We start from the raw sequence: 20,494 nt of genomic DNA, 5'->3' as shown, positions 1-20,494 counted from the left end.
GGAGCACATCACTTTTATATGCTAGCAGGTCAGCCCTATAAGGCAGATCCAAGAAAGGAGAGTAGAAACCTGAGATCATTGCTATCCTTTGAAGAGTGATCCAAGACACTCTTCAATTACTTGGGTATGTATGTGCTTTTGCTCATAAAACAAAATTGTTCCTATTCTAAAGTTTCCACTTTTTTTTTTATAATTTCTAAGTCCTATTAACATTTATCTGATTGAACTTGTTCCGTTGCAGGAATGCAACAATTCCTTGCATCACCCTTTTGCTTTGGTGGTAACTCACTCAAGGTATAAAAAAAACTAGCTTCTACGGATATCTTCAGCATAATTTAACCAATTGAGAGCAAAACAATGGTTATGTGAATGTGAACTTTGTCTTAAATGGCAGGGTTGAAATCATCAAGTGTAAAACCATTGACACTCATCTGCATTTTTTTAGGTGAGTTATTTCTCTTTCATGCAGTCTTCATGTCACTTTGTTCACTATATTTATTGCTCTCTGTTTCTTCAATTTCATGTGCGTTGATTGGTTTTGTTTATTGTTGTGCATGAGTGGTTAATAATTTTATTTATGAAATGCTTGGTCATAATTTGCTCTTTTTTTTATCTCCGTCCTTTCGTCCCTTAGTTGTCTTTAGTAGTGCATTCAGTAAAAAATTCTTTTTGTACGTGTTCTCATCTTTTTGCTCCATTTTTAAATCTCTTGGGTTCTTTTGAATGAAAGCAGGCCTGATCCATTGTTGATGAGATAAAATAGGTGATCACAGCAAGTTCTAGTACAAGAAAAGAGAGCGCCAAAGCTGGAGATTTTTATGCTGAAGAGTTAGAATTGGTTAAGAAGAAAAATATAGAAGGGGAAAAATAAAGAAGGGGAAGAAGTTTTTGATCAGGTTAGTTGTTTATGCTCATCTAAAATAATATAAACCTTTCAGTAACTTTGGAGGATTTTTACATCAGGTAATTGACACCCAAATTATTAATGTCGATAGCTTTTCTTTTTCTATGTGTTGCATCAGCATAATTACTTGGCTGAGTGTGAGCATTAAGAAATATAGATAAGACATCTATTAGAAGTGTGCAATGTCTATCTTCTAACTGGTTGTTTAGTGTTACTCATAGAGCTAGCCAGCTGGTTGTTTGGTCTAATGTAGGTTTATTTTGCTTCTCATGATTCTGAGCACATCATGATTCATCTAATATTCTGGATCAGTAGATTCATCATAATTAATTGTGGTTTTTTTGCATGATTTCTATGCAGTGAAGGTTGGAAGATTTGTTCAAATGTTGCAGAAGTTGATATCACTGGGCGGACAAAGTCTAGCAAAGCTTTGGTGGGGAAAGATTCTTGAGAGGATGTCATTGAGTGTTCTACCTCTTTTGCTGATACAGTTTATTTATTGTTGGGATCTCAAAATTGTTGAATTTATTTTGTTTGATTTCAGCACAGTTATATAGATTGGGTATCAATATTAATTTAGTCATGTTTTGATTCATTTGGTTGCATGTTTTGATTCATTTGGTTGCGGTTAAAAAAAAGTTAAAATAAGTTGGGCAGCGGTTCTCCTTTTTTTTTTTAAATATAGGATAGCGGTTTTTTCCTTGATGCGTAGCGGTTTTCAACCGCTGCCCATTTAATGCCATGCGTTGCGGTTCGCGGAACCGCTACCCAACTTTAGCAACGCTGATTTAAGCACCGGTCGCAAAACCGCTACCCAACTCATAACAGAACCGCTACCCAAGGCCTTTTTTGTGGTAGTGTGAGGAAGCATTTTTCATATACACACTTACAATCCAGTTTTGGATAGAAGCAATTGATGGAAGCCCGGTTAGGGTTTTGGAGACCTACTTTATCATCAAGCCATGACTTGCAAGGATTTTCTTGTTCATTTTCTCTTTTCATGAGTTTGAGTAGCTAGCTAGACTATTTTGTATTAGGCGATGAAGAATTTTGTTTACTATGTTCTGATTTTTGCTTTAATATGAGTTTTCCTCTTTTTATCTACTGTATCTTCTCTCTATATATGCTTTTTGAATGGGAAAAAAAAAACCTTTGGGTACTAATTCAATTGTGCAATTAGTAGGAATTATTAGTCTTTGAAATTAATAGTTGAATTATTGAGTTTATTTGAATTATGATGTCATCATCTTATTATTAATAGTAAGAGAAAAGAACAGGGTCAAAGAAGGCATAACCTAGGAGGGTGCCACCTATAAGGATTTACCACTTTTTGGGTTCAAATTTAGATTATAGTATGAGATAAAATCATTTTGACTTCTTCCCTATAAATACTTATTAGTAAATTTATCCAAACTAACTTCCTGTACTTGTCATATTGAACCTATTTATGCACTGATAGAGAGGAAAGAGTTTTTTTTTTTGAAATTGAAAATCGTATGCATTAAGAAGAAATAGTAGGCTTATAGGCCGTTACATCAAGCTGGATAAAAGAGGATACTTCTAGAGGAAATTTCTCAATAAAAAAAAAACCATAACTAACATAAAGGTTATCTAAAGCGTCTGCGACACCATTACTAGTCCTACAGACAAAAGAGAGACTAATAACATCAAAATGTGGTAAAAATAAACGACAATCACGGAGCACATACAGTAATAGTCTAAGAGATGTCATCACCACACCGCTTCCAAACTTCAAAAAAAGCAAACAATAAGTTTAAAAAACGATACACCGAAAGCAAAGGGTAGCTGCGAGAGATATAGCCCATCGCTAGCGCTTACGCCGCCGTTAGGGTCAAAATCAATACAGGACCTAAAGTAGTTGCAGCAAGCACATCACCATTTCGATCTCGAGCTATGAAATCGAAGCCAACAAGATTGTCACGCAAGACAGATGCGTCGACATCAATCTTCACCACACCAGAAAAGGGTCGGAACCACATGGAGGGGAGAGACCAAGTCAACTGCATGGTAGACTAAAGGAGAGGAAAGAATTTAGCTAGGTGAACTTTTGTTGTGTAATTATTATATTTAGTTATAGAACGATTATGATTGCATTTGACTTTCATAATATTGATTATGATAAAAGACTACGATATAAAAGTAAGAATTTAAAAGCTAGTTAGGTTCAAGAAAATATAATACTCATTTGGTTCAGCTAAGGGTAGAAATAGGTGTTGGAGATGGAGGTCCAGGGTTCGAACCCTAAGGAGGAGCATTTATAATTACTAACAACTAACTACTAATATTTGCCTAAAAAAAAAATACTCATTAAAGAAGATTGAAGTCTACCTATATAACGTGATTTTAGAGTTTTGGGGAATTAGTTTCATGACTGTCGGTTGTGAGATACCCTTAAGAAACTAAAAAGAGATTAAAGAAGAATGATGTTTTTTTTTCAGTTTTAAGAAGATAGAAAAATAAAAATTAATTTACATTTTAAATTACTTTCTGATTGCAATCACAATTTAACTATGAAATAATCCACTGTTTTGAATTGTTTCAAAATTTTATTTTGTTCATATACTTATCTAAAAGGCTTCCGAAGGCCCAGTCCAAAATAAACGAGGAAGAGAGAGTACAATACAAATAAACAAAAAATACTTTGACCAAAAAAAAAAATTATGATTATAAAAAAAGAATGTTGAGAGTGGGATTTGAACCCACGCCCTTTCGGACCAGAACCTTAATCTGGCGCCTTAGACCAACTCGGCCATCTCAACTTTTTGACAAATTGTTGATTACAGTCATTTATAGCCATTAAAACCTCTTTAGAATATTGTCATTTTTATTTTGAGAATATTGTCAATTGATACAAAACAGTGCAAATTTCATTTACATGAATATCCAACAGTTTGTCGCCATGTCATAAAGTGAAGTTTTAGCTTTATTGAAATAAAAAGTTATGTCAATGCTCTGAACCTATAACGTTATGTGGAATTTTATTTTGAAGACAGGTGTAAATGAGTTTTAGAGTGACAATATATGTCACAACTTGCAAATTTAACTTAGTAACTTTCACAATAACTCCTCTTAGTTACTTTAATTTATAAGTAGTTTTTCCATTTCTCTTCCTAAAAAAGAAGCTTCTTATTTTTTTAGGACTTTCTTTTAAAATGTGTTTAGTTTAACTCCTTTTCTAAAGGAAAGTGCGATATCTGTTGGGTATTTATACTATTTACATGTCTATTTATCATAATTCCTTTTTTCAATAAAGACTCGTGTACCACATTTATTTATGTACACGAGTCTGGAACTGTTCTTTTTTAAGTGCCCTAATAAAATTGTCAATAAAAATTGTTATACTGTCAATGAATATAAACCACTCGAGAAAGATAAGAAGAGAAAATAATTAAGTTATAAATGTAATATGTGTGAAAAAAAATAGTGTACAAAATAAAAGAGTATGTACTATTTAATTGGTGATACTTGTTTCATTAAAATTCTAAGGGCAAAACATGAAAATGACTTAATGAGACAAGAACAAGAAGGCAGAAACAAAGGTTTTCATCCCAAGAGTGGATGTGATGTACTTACAATAAATTAAGAACACATCCTTCACATATCTCATATCTTCCTACTTAATACTTACCCATAACTTTTTTTTACATCGAAAAGAGAAAACTACCACCCTCTAGGGTTGATTCCTAGTCCCCTCCCCAACTCATATTTTCCTCCTGAACCTATATGTTCATCAAGTCTTATCACTTTAGCTATCATTCACTCACACTTACCCATAACTTTATAATCACCCATACTCATCACGTCATAGCCATAATTGGAAAGCAATATCCTACAATATCCCACTAGAATAGAATAGAATAGAAGCTGCTACACCCAATGTTATAAAACTCGGACCGGACCGGCCGGTTCGATCGGTTGAACCGAGAACCGGACCCCTGATCGGTCCGAGCCATTTAATGGATCGGCCATGCAATTCAACCGGTATGAACCGGTCGGTTCAGGGAATAAACCGGCGACTCGGCCGGTTTTTTATGAACCGGTCAGTTTTTTTTTTTTTTTTTTTTTTTCTGATTTTGCTTTTTTTTTTTCAAAATTGTTTTTAATGGTCAAACTGTAATTAATTTATATTTAATGTTAATTATTTGGTCAAATGATATTCAATTGAGAGTTATTTAAAAAAATTATCATAGCTAGGACTTGAACACAGGACCTAGAGGGAAGAAAGCTAATCCAAATTTCCACTACACCACTTTGCTTCTTGTTAGGAAGAATGCATATTATTTTATATATATGATATACTAAATATTTTAAATTATTATAATTTTTTAATATAAACCGAGTCAAACAATCGAACCAATGACCCAGTGGTTGAACCATTGACTCATTGACCCAGTGTCTCGACCGAGTCGATCACCGGTCCGAATCTGATAACACTGGCTACACCCGGCTGCTGTCAAAACCGTGTACGCTGACTTTAAACACAACACACATCCTCTTCAAAACAACAACCTGCAAAGCCATTCCAATTCAACACCACAATATACAACAACAATGTCGACTTTTCACAAATTTCCACTCACGTTGTTGTTGACGTTGTTGTTGTCACTGCTAGCATATCCTGCAATAGCCAACACCCAGCGGTGCACAGAAAAATGCGGTGGGGTCCGCATCCAATTCCCCTTCTATCTGCAAAACACCACCACCGGCAACAACCACCCTCGCGGCTTCGATCTCCACTGCACCGAAAACCAAGAAACCGTGCTGAATCTACCATCCCTTCAAGTAAAACTGTTCATCAAATCCATAAACTACAAATCTCAGCAGATTGAAATCTACGATCCTCAGAACTGCCTCTCGAGCCAGCTCTTCTCCATCGGCAACGCTTCAATATCTCCGTTCAAGTTCCAACCGTTGGGCGGGCCGTTGAACGCTTCGTTCTTCCGGTGCGGCGATTCGAGATCATGCCCGATTTTGGCGCGTGGAACTGAAGCTGATTTTGTTGATCCTGAACTGGTTTCGTGCACGAAGTTGCGTGATGTTTTGTCGGTGGATTGGCTTTGGGATGATGTGTGGAATGAGGAGGAGAATAGTTTGGTTATGGAGTGGTCGGAGCCTGAGTGTGGTTATTGTGAAGAACAGGGGCTGAAATGTAGATGGAAAAATGGTACCAGTGGTGGAGGACGAGAAGGAGAAACTGAATGTTTCATCTGCAAAACAAGCAGATTTTCAACTTCAGATATTGTGCGAATTGTTGCAGGTATGCAATGATCCCCTAAGTCATTTTTTCTTTGTATTCATCAATCGTCAGAATTGACTTTTGAACATGTTAGCTTGAAAATTAATTGGAGAATGATTTGACCATGCACTTATTTACTAACCATATTATTCACAAGTTTATTCTAAAAGCTTATTAAAATAAGTTAAAAAATTAACAAATGGTTAAATATTATACATAAACTAATTTTAGAAGTTTATCAAAATAATAAGTTCAATAAAGCTTATATGTAGATTATATGTTAGTTTAAACTTAACTAAACACATACTTAAGTCAAATGTCTATGCTATATGATAAGTTTATATAAGCTTTTTCAATCACACTTTCATGCTATTTTTCCATTTTTTAATCCTTAATTATGTTGAGTAAAAATAGTATTTTTTTGGGGTAAAACTTATATGAAGTTCCACACATACAGTTTTTACTATCCAATCACAACATGAGTTAAAAAAATGAAAAATTATTACATTAATAAATTGAAAAAGTGGGTGGTCGAGCTTCTCATTGAGTAACAACATAGTTAGTAAATAAAGTAATGTAACTTTTTTATCCTATTTTTTGCTTCTTTATAATATGCTTTTAGAGACTAAGGTCATACTATTTTCTTTAAATGAGATATTAAAACTAACATTTGACATTTCAAAAAAAAAAAAAACTAGCATTTGAGAATTTTATATATGGGGAGTAAAAATATTCCACGTCCATTGGTACGTAATTTGTTTCTATTTTTGACTATGTAGAGAGAGATGGAACTTAGGAAATAGATTGTGATTTTTTTTTGTCTTAAACATATATGTCACACTCGTTTAGGAAATAATTGTATGTTTTTCTCAAGAACTTATGCTCTCATTTTTGCGGGAATCTAACTTGCTTACTACTAGACCAACACACCTTTCGTAAATAGATTGTGAATTTATAATAAAGTTAGTTTAGAAAATCAATAAAGTAATAATGATTTTACAGTTTGTTATTTCTGTTTGTGGATTTATATATGTACATCATGAGAATGTTAACAGATAAAAGTATGATGTTTCATCAACAGCGGCAATTGGTGGTTTGATTCTACTGCTGCTGTTGGTCCTTGCATTGCACCGGATTTATCGCTACTTTAAGATGAAAGGAGAAGACTTTGCAAGGATAGAAAAGTTCTTGGAGGATTATAGGGCAATGAAGCCTACAAGATTCACCTATGCTGATATCAAGAGAATCACAAATGGTTTCAAAGAGTGCTTAGGTGAAGGGGCACATGGAGCAGTTTTCAAAGGCATGCTCTCCCAAGAGATTCTTGTTGCTGTGAAGATACTCAATGAGACACAGGGAGATGGGAAGGATTTCATCAATGAAATTGGAACCATGGGGAAAATTCACCATGTCAATGTGGTTCGCTTACTCGGATTCTGCGCGGACGGGTTCCACCGTGCTCTTGTCTATGATTTCTTCCCAAACGGTTCACTGCAGAGATTCTTAGCTCCACCAGATAACAAGGATGTTTTCCTTGGGTGGAGGAAGTTGCAGCAGATTGCTCTTGGTGTTGCAAGAGGGATTGAGTATCTCCATGTGGGTTGTGAACATAGAATACTCCACTTTGACATCAATCCCCACAATGTGTTAATAGATGATCACTTCATTCCCAAAATTACTGATTTTGGCTTAGCCAAATTGTGTCCCAAAAATCAAAGCACAGTGTCCATGACTGCGGCTAGGGGAACCTTGGGCTACATTGCACCTGAAGTTTTCTCAAGAAACTTTGGTAATGTGTCTTATAAATCTGACATTTACAGCTATGGAATGTTGCTGCTAGAGATGGTTGGAGGAAGAAAGAACACAAACATGACAGCTGAGGAAACTTTCCAGGTTCTGTACCCGGAATGGATCCATAATTTGCTTGAAGGTAAAGATGTGCAGGTTAATATTGAGGAGGAGGGAGATGTTAGCATTGCCAAGAAACTTGCCATTGTTGGTCTTTGGTGCATTCAGTGGAACCCGGTGGACCGACCGTCCATGAAAACTGTGGTGCAGATGCTTGAAGGGGAGGGAGACAAGTTAATGGCACCCCCTACTCCTTTTGATTCTCCTGGTTCTTTCAGAATAAATGCAATTATTCCAGCCAGACATCTGAATTCAGGGTTGGAAGTTATTCAGGAGATAGAGTAAATTATGAGGTTATTTTTAGATTCATCTAATGTTTTTTTTTTTTTATCTTCTACGGATGTCCCCACTCGTTTGGGAAACTATCGCTATCTCTCTTAACAAATAACTTTCCCGATATTCAAACTTGTATTTTCACTCCTACATGAGTCTAGATTGCTCACCACTTCACAAACATATTGTTGGTAGGTATCATTAATATAATATGAACTTTATTGAAGTTGTAAGATTCATTTGTTCTTTCAGTTTCATTTTCTGCTGTAAGTTATATTTTACACTTATGAGTAAAACATTCTCCTTGGTTAGATTTTCTTTGCTGCTTTGTATCACTTTCAGCTGAACTTGTGATTGGTATTTACACTTGAATTTGATAAAATAATACTTGTATTTCATAGATAATACTTGACTAGACTACAATATATATAGACTAACAAATAGATAAAAAGAAACTAAATCTATCTAAACCTATCTCTATTTAAATAGATATTATCTCTATTTAAATAGATACTAATCTAAAATAGAGAAACAAATCTAAACTATATCTCAATGAGATAAGACTAATAGTAAACTAAATCTAAACAGATATTCAACACTCCCCCTCAAGCTAAAGCTTACTTAGCTTTAAGCTTGTAACAAATCGAACTCAAGAAGAAAATTATCTTAATAGATATCCCTTAATAATGACAGTCTTGGCGAATTTCTGAATTGAATAACCTTTCAAACTTCTAGTAAATCCATGGCGATAAAAGCCAACTTCTCATACTTCAAATTGAATAATCTTTCGAACTTCTGCTAAATCCATGGGCAGGCAAAAGACAACTTCTCATACTTGATCTGGCTGAAATTGATGCAAGACAAAAACCAATTCTTCTGGAGTATCGTAGGGTAGCTGAGTCAGCAAACAAGGGCGAAAAACCAGCAACAATACGCCCGAAAACAAAACAAGGCTGAAGCAACAACTCACCAACAACAACCACACAGAAATAAAACATACTTGAGGTCGATCGATTGATGGCTTCTAAGACAAACAATGGTGTCAACTTTGACACAGACAACTCTCAAACATTAGAGAGCAGGCCAGCGCAACTCGCAGCTAGAGCCCTAAAACCAAAACCAATAACTCTCAACTAGAGAGTGGGCCAGAGCAACTTGCAGCTGAAGCCCTAAAACCAGAAAACCAAACAATCGAGACAAAACAAACGAAGGTGACATTGTCACCTTCAAAACCAAACAAAACCAAATTGCATAAAGTCAGCCAAGATCAATATAATAAGAGCATCACGAACCATGAGACGCAAACTAAGAACTCAAACAGCAAGAAACATTGCAGATGAGAAAACACAGCAGACTCACGAACCAAACTAGAAGAGTTGGACCGGACGATCACCACGGTGGCGGCACAACACCTCAAAACAGAGCCAAACAATAAAATCCTTTACACCGGAGATCTAAACAATGCAACCCTTCACCAAACAAACGAATTACCATTGCCAATTGCCAAGGAGAAGAATTTCAATTCTATGCAACATTCAAAGACTATCAATAGTGTAGCAGCGCAATACAATTAGATCCAACCAAACACTTCTTCAATACAACCTCCACCAAACCAGCAACAAAGGGTAACGATTGTCGAAGGTGTTGATTGTGGTCTTTATTAGGATATTTAGCAATATCCAACACTTCCCCTCAAGCTAGAGCATATATGTCATATGCATAGCTTGTAACAAATATAATTAAGATATTTCCAGATCTTCCCCTCAAGCTAGAGCATATATGTCATATGCATAGCTTGCAACAAATATAATTAACTTGCGGAGAAAAGCTACTGCTGCCAAACACAATGTTAGTGAATCTGCGAAATCTGAAATTGCTCAAACTGTTGCATCAAGGAAATCTCAACCTTGTCATGAACCAGAATTGTAATGATGTTGGTCGAACACTTCATCACTGTGAACACATTAATTTATGAAAAACTGATTTTGATCGCCACAAATGTAATGATCTTTTTGTGATTTCTATACTGAAAATTCAGTATATGAATTGGCAAAGAAGGAAATTGACGAAGAAATCATAGGAGAATCACAAGATGAAGGGCATTAGTAGTGTTCTTTTCCATCAAAACTTCAATACCACTGCTGTTGATGAAATAGAAAGGAAAGCTCCAACAAAAACCTCTTCTGAAGCTTTACCACCACATAACGATAAAGTAAGTTCACACATGCACATAAATAGAAAAATCTGAAGTAGGCATCCAAGAACAACAAACAATACTCTGGATCTGGGCAAAAGGACCCCTGAAACAGCACCAGGAGGGGTAGACGACCTTGTCTGTGCAATTGCGACGGCGAAAGGATGCTTGGAGGGTGGCGCGAGTGTAACTCACTCGCTGAGAAGAAGACGGCGCGTGGAAGGACATTGATAGTGGCTGAACATTACTAGGGTTCCAAGACAAAGGGGACCATAATCAGAAAGAAACGAGGCCGTAAGAAAACGGCTAGAACTAACAAGCGGAAGCAAAGTACGAAAAATAAATCCAGAAAGATTTGGAAAGTCACCATGAGGGGGCTCACGGGGGAGGAGCCCCCTCACAGCGGTAGGATCGAAACTTGAGCTCTGATACCAACTTGAATTTGATAAAATAATACTTGTATTTCATAGATAATACTTGACTAGACTACAATATATATAGACTAACAAATAGATAAAAAGAAACTAAATCTATCTAAACCTATCTCTATTTAAATAGATATTATCTCTATTTAAATAGATACTAATCTAAAATAGAGAAACAAATCTAAACTATATCTCAATGAGATAAGACTAATAGTAAACTAAATCTAAACAGATATTCAACATTTACCATTATTAAAAATTGAGTCATAAGTATCACTAAATGACATAAATTGCACTTCAAGAAGAGACAAGGAAAACAAACAATAAGTAAAGTGTAATGTGTATTGAAGAATGGCAGCAAAACTACATTTCTTTACCCCAGGATGAAATCAAAGAGGATCATGATCTAGACCAACACTAACTAATAACTTCTACAAAATCATTCTTATATCTAAATACATTGGCGCTAATACAATAGTTCTACCGCCATCTAATATGAATTAATTTTGGATCTAACTTGAATAACTAATAAGTTTATAACAGACTAAATTTGAGACAGATTTTGTCAAGCACTATTCTCCAATGACTGATTAGTTAAGGTTTCGCCAAGATACCTATCAGAACTAGTGGAACCACTCCATGATGTTCGGTCAGAATTGCTTCCACCATCATGTTTAAATGTTTCACTTGGATAAAAAGAAGGCCTTGCTGGAGGCATTTCAAGGCTTTCAATTGGCCCTTCAAGCATCTCTACTACCTTCTTCATCGAAGGACGATCACTCGGTTTAAACTGAACACACCAAAGTGCAACCATGAATATCTTTTTTGCTAAAGCCTTTCCCTCTTCGGACGCATATTCTTCCATCTCAACATCTTTCCCTTCTTGAAACTGATCATAGATCCAAAATGGGAAGTACTGTTGGCTAGAATGCTCTGCATGAGGATTTGAGTTCCTCCTCCTACCCGCCATTTCCATTAAAAGCATTCCAAAGCTATACACATCAGCCTTGTAAGACACACCTCCAATATTTTTGTAGAACAATTCCGGAGCCATGTAACCCAAAGTTCCTCTCGCTGCTGTCAAAGTGACAATGCTATCATTCACATTATACAGCTTGGCAAGTCCAAAATCAGAAACCTTTGGAATGAAATCTTTATCTAGAAGAATGTTGTGAGGCTTGATGTCAAAATGCAGAATTTGCATATCACACCCTTGATGAAGATACGCCACCCCACGAGCTATCCCAAGAGAAATTTCATATATTTGATCATAACTTAACCAGGCACTTCCTTCTTTAGAGAAAATGTACTTGTCCAATGACCCATTAGGCATGAATTCATAAACAAGAGCACGCTTTTTTCCATCAACACAATATCCAACAAGACGCACCACATTAATGTGATGTATTCTTCCAATGGTAGCTACTTCACTGATAAAATCTTGGCCATTAGCATTGGATTTGGTCAGCATCTTTATGGCTACATCAAGTCCACTTCGTAGCTTACCTTTGTACACAGATCCGAATCCTCCTTGACCCAATTTCACATTGAAACCTCTGGTCATTTTCTTGATTTCTTTGTACTCGTACCTAATGGGGCTTAAATTGCTGTCTACCAAGAAATGTTCAATGTTTTCATACACTGACAAGTGCCTTCTTCGCCACTTATAGAGCAATAACGCAAGGAGAAGTGCAACTCCAAATAGATATTTGGCTGCAATTAATGGTGCTAGAATATTTCGTCCTATGAACACTCCTTCATCAAAATATTGAAGGTCCACTGGCCTGCCTAGTTGTTTTGTGCTAAATGTGATTCTACTGCCAATTCCTGCCGGGATATTTCACCATAAGTGTCAGGGCAAGCAACATGTTAAGTTTATATAAAATCTGTAGGCAATTATTGATCATAATATGTAAATTAATTTGTTGGAGAAGGTCTTACCGATAATAATGCCTTTAAGATAAGCTGCAAAACAAAAATAAAAAAGATTGAGTCAATACTAGAAGTAGCAGAGAAAGAATACAATACAGATATGTTAGACAGTAATCCATACCTCGAGTATAACCAAGAATCTGTTGCGAAAGTCCTGAAAGACCCCAAAACAATAGCATTAGAGCATAGTCAATTTTGTAGAATCAATTCTACTGCATTAAAATCAATCCTAACCAGTTAAAATCAATCATAATGTTAAAATGATATTCAGATGTAGTAGTAAAGAAAAATCAATTTTACATGCCACAACAAATAGTTACAGAGATTTTACAACTGAGTTTCAATCACATTACCCTACAAAACCCACTTTTTTCACAAAGTTATCCAAACATAAATCAAAACCATTTTAACTCATGTTTACTATACATAACTTTAGTATAATCAATTCAATTCTGTTAACGCTGATACAAACACAGAATTTATTACGAAATTCTGGAATTGCGAGAAAAGACTTATATCGATCCGAATTCGCGCGTGTAAGGTGTTTGTTGAAATGCATAAGGTGTTGTTTTCTTACCACACTTGTCAGTTGTGTGGTAGGTGTAATGGCAATAGCGCTTATCACACTGAACTTTTCCTTCTGATTCCAATTCATCACCATCACCGTCATAGACAACCTCGCATCTGGTTCTCTTTCCACAGCGATCTTCACAAATCACAGGCAACCACGACACCGTAACTCCCTCAACAAGCATCCTATGGATATCACCATAGGAAACGTTCCCGTTCTCAATCTCCCCCTTCCTCCAACCACGACCCAGCGTAGCCACCACAAGACCGCACCCAACCCTAATGTCACTCACAGATGGCTCCACCACCGCATAGACATTCTCATACCCGGGAGCACCACACCGATTCGTGTCCACCTTCACCTTCACGTATCGAGGATCATCATCAGCGACGGAATTGGAACAATTCAGGTAAGCTATTGATGGAGGATGTGAGGACAAAACGAACGGTTCTGATCCGAAATCATCTGGACCGATGAAATCCTTGAAGCTGCGTTGGTAGAGGAAATTGCGAGGGATGAAGGAGCACGCAGCGTCTTCCACTGCACCCGCATCGGTTAATTGGAGTGTGAATCGCTTGTAATCGATTTCTTGTACGTAGAATTTTCCTGAGGGAAGAGTTAGGGTTGGACCGGTGGTGGTGGTGTCGCAGTCTAGCTGGTAGCGGCGGTCGCCGCAGTGGGTCGGGTCGGTTTTGAGGCGGAATGGGTAGGATATGTTGAGGAGTTTGCCGCATGATGACGGGGGACATGGTGGTTGGTGGTGGTTGGCGGCGAGGCAGTTTTGTTGGAACAGGAGGAGGAGAAGGAGTATGGTGTTTTCCCTCCACATTTTCAACAAGATGATGAAGATTACAAAATTGGACCCATTCTTATGCTTGCTTTTATACATGGTTTCTATTTTGAATTTTATAAAACATGATGTTGTAATAAAAGAATATTAATAATATAAAATGATGAGATTTAAATGAATGAAAATAGTGAAATTGAAGAATGGTGAAAAAACACTTTCAAACTATCGGGTAAGGCGTTAGTGGGCACGTAGTGAGATTGACAGAGACTCACTCTTATATATAATCGTCAAATAATTTCTTAAATTTTTCATAAGCGATTTTGTGATGGTTAAAACTTATTCAAAATTATATTAGGACATTAAAGATTGGTTTCAAGTTTCAACTCTAATTTTTACTTGCTTGAAAGTAATTTGTGCGGGTATTTGGTCTCTTAAATTATATTTTAGGATTTTTAATATTTCATAAATTATGGTGGTAATATACCTCCACAAACGTGTGGGATTTGATGTACTCGAAACAAAAGTTCAAATATATCAACGTTATAGTGATTGGCTTGACTTTTCTTGAAAGCTTTGCAGAAACGTATAAGACACATTTGGATTTTGGCCAATGGAAATTGTTACTAAGTTAGTATTTGATAAGGGGGATTGTTGCATGCCGCAACTTTTTAGATGATAGATATTGCTTGAGGATGAGAATAATGTTTGATTTACAACTTAAATTCATTTCCATATCTTGTGAGATGAAGAAGAAATGAGTAAATATGATAGATGATGTGATATAAATTTACTTTATTTTATAATAAACGACATCATTCTCATTAATGAGACACTCCTCACAAAAAGTTAATTTTTCATTTAAACCATATCAACCTTTTTTATCAAGAAAATAAATAAATAAATAAATATTTAATTAATTGATTACAACTTTTAAAATATCCTATATTAAATTACTCATATGCATTATAAAGTGGTAAATATAAATTTAATCTTAATTTGTAGTTTTTCTTTCTCTCTAATTATGAACCACTGACACCGACACGACATGACACTGACACAACTAATCTTCAAAAAGTAGGACACTGAGACATAGCTTATATACATAAATGTGTGTGCGCTATGTGCATGCGTGTAAAAGTGGCTTTAGATCAACTTATGGAAGCACTAAATGATGATAGTAACCATATCATTGGTTGTATGGGAAGCAGGGCTCTGGCAAAACAAAATTGGTAGAAGCGGTGGGTAAGAAAGTGAAATATTGAATGGTTTTTAGTGAAGTTGTGTTTGTCACTGTATCAAAAAATGTAAATATTGGCTGAAGGATTCAAAACCAAATTGCTGACTCCTTGGATCTCACATTTGAAATATATTCTGAAGCTGCTAGAGCAAGAACAATATCTTCAAAAATTGAAAGTAAGCGTCGAGTTTTTGTTTGTTATTTTAGATGATGTTCGAGCAAAGCTTGAACTAAAGGATATAGGTATTCCTATTGATGGTAATAGATGCAAGGTCCTTTTGACCACCTGTAGCCAACAAGAATGCACCTTAATGTCATAGAGAAATTCCACTGCTTCCCTTGTCTCAAGAGAAAGCTTGGACTTTGCTCAGAAAGCATTCATGCGTAAATGATGAGTCATCATCTGACCTAATAACCGTGACACGAGGACTTGCTTATGAATGTGAAGGGCTACCCCGTACAGAAAGCATGAGACATTCAGCGGCTCGGTACCACATTTTTCTCAGCTTTAGGGGTGAAGATACCCGTTACTCTTTTACAGGTTTTCTCCATGATGCTCTGTGCAGAGAGGGAGGAATTGGAGGGTGACGATCAAATTTCACTATCTATAATCAATGCAATTGAAGCATCAAGACTTTCCATTATTGTTCTATGTGAAAAATATGCATATTCCTCATGGTGTGATGAGCTTGTGAAGATCCTTGAGTGTATGAAGAAGAGAAATCAATTAGTATGGCAATTTTTTTACAAAGTGAATCCATCAGATGTAAGGTATCAGAGAAATAGTTATGGAAAAGCCATGAATGCACATGAAAATAAAAATAGATTCGTGAATAATTATGAGAAGGTGTAGAGATGGAGGTCTGCCTTGTTTGAAGTTGTCGGCTTGTCTGGAATGCATTATAGCACTGGGACACCGCTTATATACATAAATGTGTGTGTGCGTGCTACGTGCCTGTAAATAGACAGATAAATATATTGATATTGTCAACGTCAATATAAGTTAGTCTCTTTACAAAGAAAACATGAAATCAATTTCCTAAACTTTATGTGAGCTTCATAAAAATACTTAGAGGAACCATTTTACAAAGTAATCTCTTTGACTAAAACAAAAAAAGCTAATCTATCTAATAATTTTCACCTCCTTCTTGATCATCACTATTGAAAAGTATAACCTTTAATATAGCTCATAAAGTGAAGAATGTAATTTCTTTCATGGTTTGACTTCTGTTTTTTTTTTTAAACTATAAGTGTCCAGGTGTCCGAGCTAAGAAGAGGTGTCGGCTCAAGTGTCAGAGCCGCAAAAAAATATTATTTAATTTGGACACTCTAGAGAAGTGTCTGACACGTGTCGTGTCGGTGTCATACGAGTGTCGGTATCATATCGGTGTCCGACACTGAGACACTTCATATCTCATAGGTGCATGTACTTCATAGCTCCGTAGTTATCTTCTTCTTTTAATCTTGAAAAAAAGTTTTCTTCTTTTCTATTTTTTCAGTATAATCAACATATGTTTTGATAATTTATACTGATTATTATTGTTTATTGTTGGCACCATAAATCATAATAACTACTTTAGGTAGTTAAAAAGACATGCTAATGATAACAGCAAAAAACTAGAGAGGTAGAATCACATCTTACGCCATATGTACTAAGGAGATCATCACTCGGTAGACATGGTAACAAGCTTGGTAAACAATTTCCTCTAATGTGGTTAACTGTTAGAGGAACAGTCGGGGCAGGAGATTACTCATTGGCACAATATACCGAAGCGGCTAGCTGGAAGTATGTGTGCATTTGGATAGAGTTTGTGGAAAAATTCAAAGACTTGGACAGAAAGGAAGATGATTTTTTTGAGCTTCTAAGATATTTTTACGTGCGAAATTACCATGGGTTCAATTCCTTGACAATAGGGAAGGTGGTTTGTCACTAGTAAACTAGCAAAGTGAGGAAGAACGACTTAGCAAAAGCTTACAGATTAACTAGAGAGATAGATCACTAGCACCCCATGGTTTATGAGCAAGCAGATCGTGAGTTAGTCTTAAGTGTTTGTCAATCGTTGTAGTTAGCTGAATTACTGCGTATAAATAAGGGATAAACATTTGTAAACAACGCACAACTCAAACGATAAATACAAATTTCTCACATTTAACTTTGTTATTTACTTTCTTACCTTTAATCATTCATCACTTTACGTTATTTCAGTTTTCTTTACCGTCTTTACACCTTTATCTTTAGCCTTATTTCTGTTGTTTAAGTCTTTATTTATCCCATATTTAGCCGTTCTCCATAGGCAATTAGTCATACTTCGTCTTCAACCTCGCAATAGATATCATTAGGAGCTTCCTAAAGTAGCTTATGAACCTGGATTGAGAAACATAGCTCCAATCTTAAATAATTGTTTGATAAGAGAATCGTTTGAATTTTACGCGTGGACAAACATGGCTACTCTATATCTCAAATTTATTTAAACCAACCTTTATACCTTCTAAATTTTATATTTTTTAACATATTTCTTGTACTGTTGTATTGTTATACTTTATAATATTATTGTGCCTATTCATTGGTTTTCTTCGAAGGCTTCAAGGACTTTTATATAAATAATAAATCTTGTGAGAATCAAAATCAAAGACCACCGTGGACTGTATGAAAACGCAATGGCACACGTCAACCAACCTCAACCACCTGAATCAATCTTCTTCTATAAATACAACACAATTTCGATCATCAATCAACAACATTATCATTCATTCTTCAATCCACTGCACTGCAATAATACCAATGGCTTCTCCTAATAACCCTCTTATTACTCCTTACAAGATGGGCAACTTCAACCTCTCCCACAGAATCGTTTTGGCGCCGCTTGCCAGAATGAGATCCTACAACAATGTTCCACAGCCCCATGCTACTCTCTATTACTCTCAGAGATCTTCCCAAGGAGGCCTTCTCATAGCTGAAGCCACTGGCGTCTCCGACACTGCTCAAGGCTATCCAAACACCCCCGGCATTTGGACAAAGGAACAAGTACTAGCCTGGAAACCCATTGTGGACGCTGTTCATGCCAAAGGCGCTCTATTCTTCTGCCAGATTGTGCATGTTGGAAGGGTTTCATCTTCATCTTTTCAGCCAAACGGGCAAGCACCGATATCTTCCACAGACAAGCCACTCGCGCCACAAGATGGCATGGAATTCACACCACCAAGGCGCCTAACGAAGGAAGAAATTCCTCAGATTGTCCATGACTTCAGACTCGCTGCAAGGAATGCTATTCAAGCTGGTTTTGATGGGGTTGAGATCCATGGGGCTCATGGCTACCTGCTTGACCAATTTATGAAAGACAAAGTGAATGACCGAACAGATGAATATGGTGGTTCGCTTGAGAACCGTTGTCGATTTCCATTGGAAATTGTTGAAGCTGTGGCGAGTGAGATAGGAGCAGAAAGAGTTGGAATTAGGTTATCGCCTTTTGCAGACTATGCAGAATCTGGAGACTCTAGTCCTGACGAGTTGGGGCTTTATATGGCTAATGCCCTCAATAAATACAATATTCTGTACTGTCACATGGTAGAGCCGAGAATGAAAACTCTTGGAGAAAAGTTTGAAACCCCTCACAGCCTGGTGCCAATGAGGAAAGCTTTCAATGGAACTTTTATAGTTGCTGGAGGTTATGGACGACAAGATGGGATCAATGCTATAGCTGAAAACAGGGCAGACCTTGTTGTTTATGGTCGTTTGTTCTTAGCCAATCCAGATCTACCAAAGAGATTTGCGCTTGATGCTCCTCTCAACAAGTACAAGCGGGAGACATTCTACGTTTCTGACCCGGTTGTTGGTTACACCGACTACCCGTTTCTTGAATGAAGAAATCAATGTTGTAGCATACTGCATATAGTAATAAGCTTTTCTTTCCTTGCACATTCCATTCTTTCTATTTTTGCAAGTTGGCTGGTCATTGTAATAGGTATTATGAGGCTTGAAATTTTACTGATGTATTCTTCAAAAAAAAAAAAAAAAAATGTGATCTTTTAATAATAGTCTAGCACCACATCCTTCTACATGTCATTCTTCTTTCATATTTGTTTCTCAGTATGTTTTCTGAGATTTTTTTTTGAGATTCTAATTCTATATTATTTTGCACAATATCTGATATTTTGGTTCTTTTTTTAATAGTATATAAATTAAAACAATTTACGTTAATAAATTAATTTACCAACGTGGGTAATTTTAGAGAGAGAAACTGATTGTTTGTGACGAAAAATTAATAGGTCACGAAATCCTTGGTTTGCTGGATATAAAATTAGCAATTTGATATTGGGGGGGAAGTTTTTTTTGTCGCAAATGTAGTCACTAATTTACAATCATAACAGATGATGAAATTTGCGATGGATGAAATCTCTCTCTAAACTCCCGTCACTAATTCCCTCACGTGGATCTAATCAAGAAGTTCAAAATGGACAAATCAAAGTCAATGAAGACTTTCATGCACCGTAATGTGATTCTAACTAAAGATGAGGATGGTAAGTCACCAAACTCTGGTATCATTGAATCTCTAGCTTCTATACTTAACCACTAGTACCGTTTATATTCAATTCAGTATTTGCTTATATGCTAGTTTTCAATTTGATCCTGAAGTATTTCATTTAAATGCAGTTAAAATAATTCCTAAATATCTTATTGGCACTACTAACATTTTATTGATATATACAAGCAAATAAGGATTATAGGTTGAAAGGATTTTATGATAGAATTGAAAGAAAAAACACAATTGCAAGCACAAAACCGGTGAAGGATGTCACTTAATTGAAAGCAATATGATCTATGCTCAAACAAAAGGCAAATAATCACAATTGCTCCATGATCCATCAACAACAGCAGAAGTGTTGGATGTATCCCTGCTGCTAGTTTCTGCTAGTTGCTCTGTTTTTGGACACCCCTGATCACCTCACCCATGCTGTAAAATAAAGAGAAACTAGTAATAGTATCCTCATTACATATCTTATCA

The 20,494-nt window shown here is 36.1% G+C and overlaps 3 protein-coding genes, 1 non-coding gene and 1 pseudogene across 4 annotated transcripts; 3 read left to right on the top strand and 2 right to left on the bottom strand.

Moving 5' to 3' along the window:
* Window positions 1-3,603: 3,603 nt before the first annotated feature.
* TRNAL-AAG (transfer RNA leucine (anticodon AAG)) lies at window positions 3,604-3,684 on the bottom strand. Its single transcript has one exon. It is a non-coding gene; the product is annotated as a tRNA-Leu (tRNA).
* Window positions 3,685-5,194: 1,510 nt separating this feature from the next.
* LOC130729868 (rust resistance kinase Lr10-like) lies at window positions 5,195-8,593 on the top strand. Its single transcript, XM_057581709.1, has 2 exons — window positions 5,195-6,182; window positions 7,243-8,593. The coding sequence occupies exons 1-2, from the start codon at window positions 5,477-5,479 to the stop codon at window positions 8,352-8,354; spliced, it is 1,818 nt and encodes a 605-aa protein (XP_057437692.1). The 5' UTR covers window positions 5,195-5,476; the 3' UTR covers window positions 8,355-8,593.
* Window positions 8,594-11,285: 2,692 nt separating this feature from the next.
* LOC130729867 (LEAF RUST 10 DISEASE-RESISTANCE LOCUS RECEPTOR-LIKE PROTEIN KINASE-like 2.8) lies at window positions 11,286-14,302 on the bottom strand. Its single transcript, XM_057581708.1, has 4 exons — window positions 13,471-14,302; window positions 13,015-13,047; window positions 12,903-12,926; window positions 11,286-12,788 (listed from the first exon to the last, which is right to left on the bottom strand). Exons 1-4 carry the CDS (start codon window positions 14,291-14,293, stop codon window positions 11,527-11,529), a joined length of 2,142 nt encoding a protein of 713 aa, XP_057437691.1. The 5' UTR covers window positions 14,294-14,302; the 3' UTR covers window positions 11,286-11,526.
* Window positions 14,303-15,373: 1,071 nt separating this feature from the next.
* Window positions 15,374-16,452, top strand: LOC130722266 (disease resistance protein RFL1-like; annotated as a pseudogene).
* A 1,763-nt stretch (window positions 16,453-18,215) lies between these two features.
* On the top strand, window positions 18,216-19,543 carry LOC130732542 (12-oxophytodienoate reductase 1-like). The gene has a single exon (XM_057584567.1). The coding sequence runs from the start codon at window positions 18,274-18,276 to the stop codon at window positions 19,351-19,353; it is 1,080 nt and encodes a 359-aa protein (XP_057440550.1). The 5' UTR covers window positions 18,216-18,273; the 3' UTR covers window positions 19,354-19,543.
* The last annotated feature ends 951 nt before the right edge of the window (window positions 19,544-20,494 follow it).

The sequence above is a fragment of the Lotus japonicus genome, chromosome 1 (genome assembly GCF_012489685.1).
Source record: "Lotus japonicus ecotype B-129 chromosome 1, LjGifu_v1.2".
NCBI lineage: Eukaryota > Viridiplantae > Streptophyta > Magnoliopsida > Fabales > Fabaceae > Lotus > Lotus japonicus.
The sequence above is the reverse complement of the archived record's forward strand: the minus strand, read 5'-3'. Positions and strand labels throughout refer to the sequence as shown.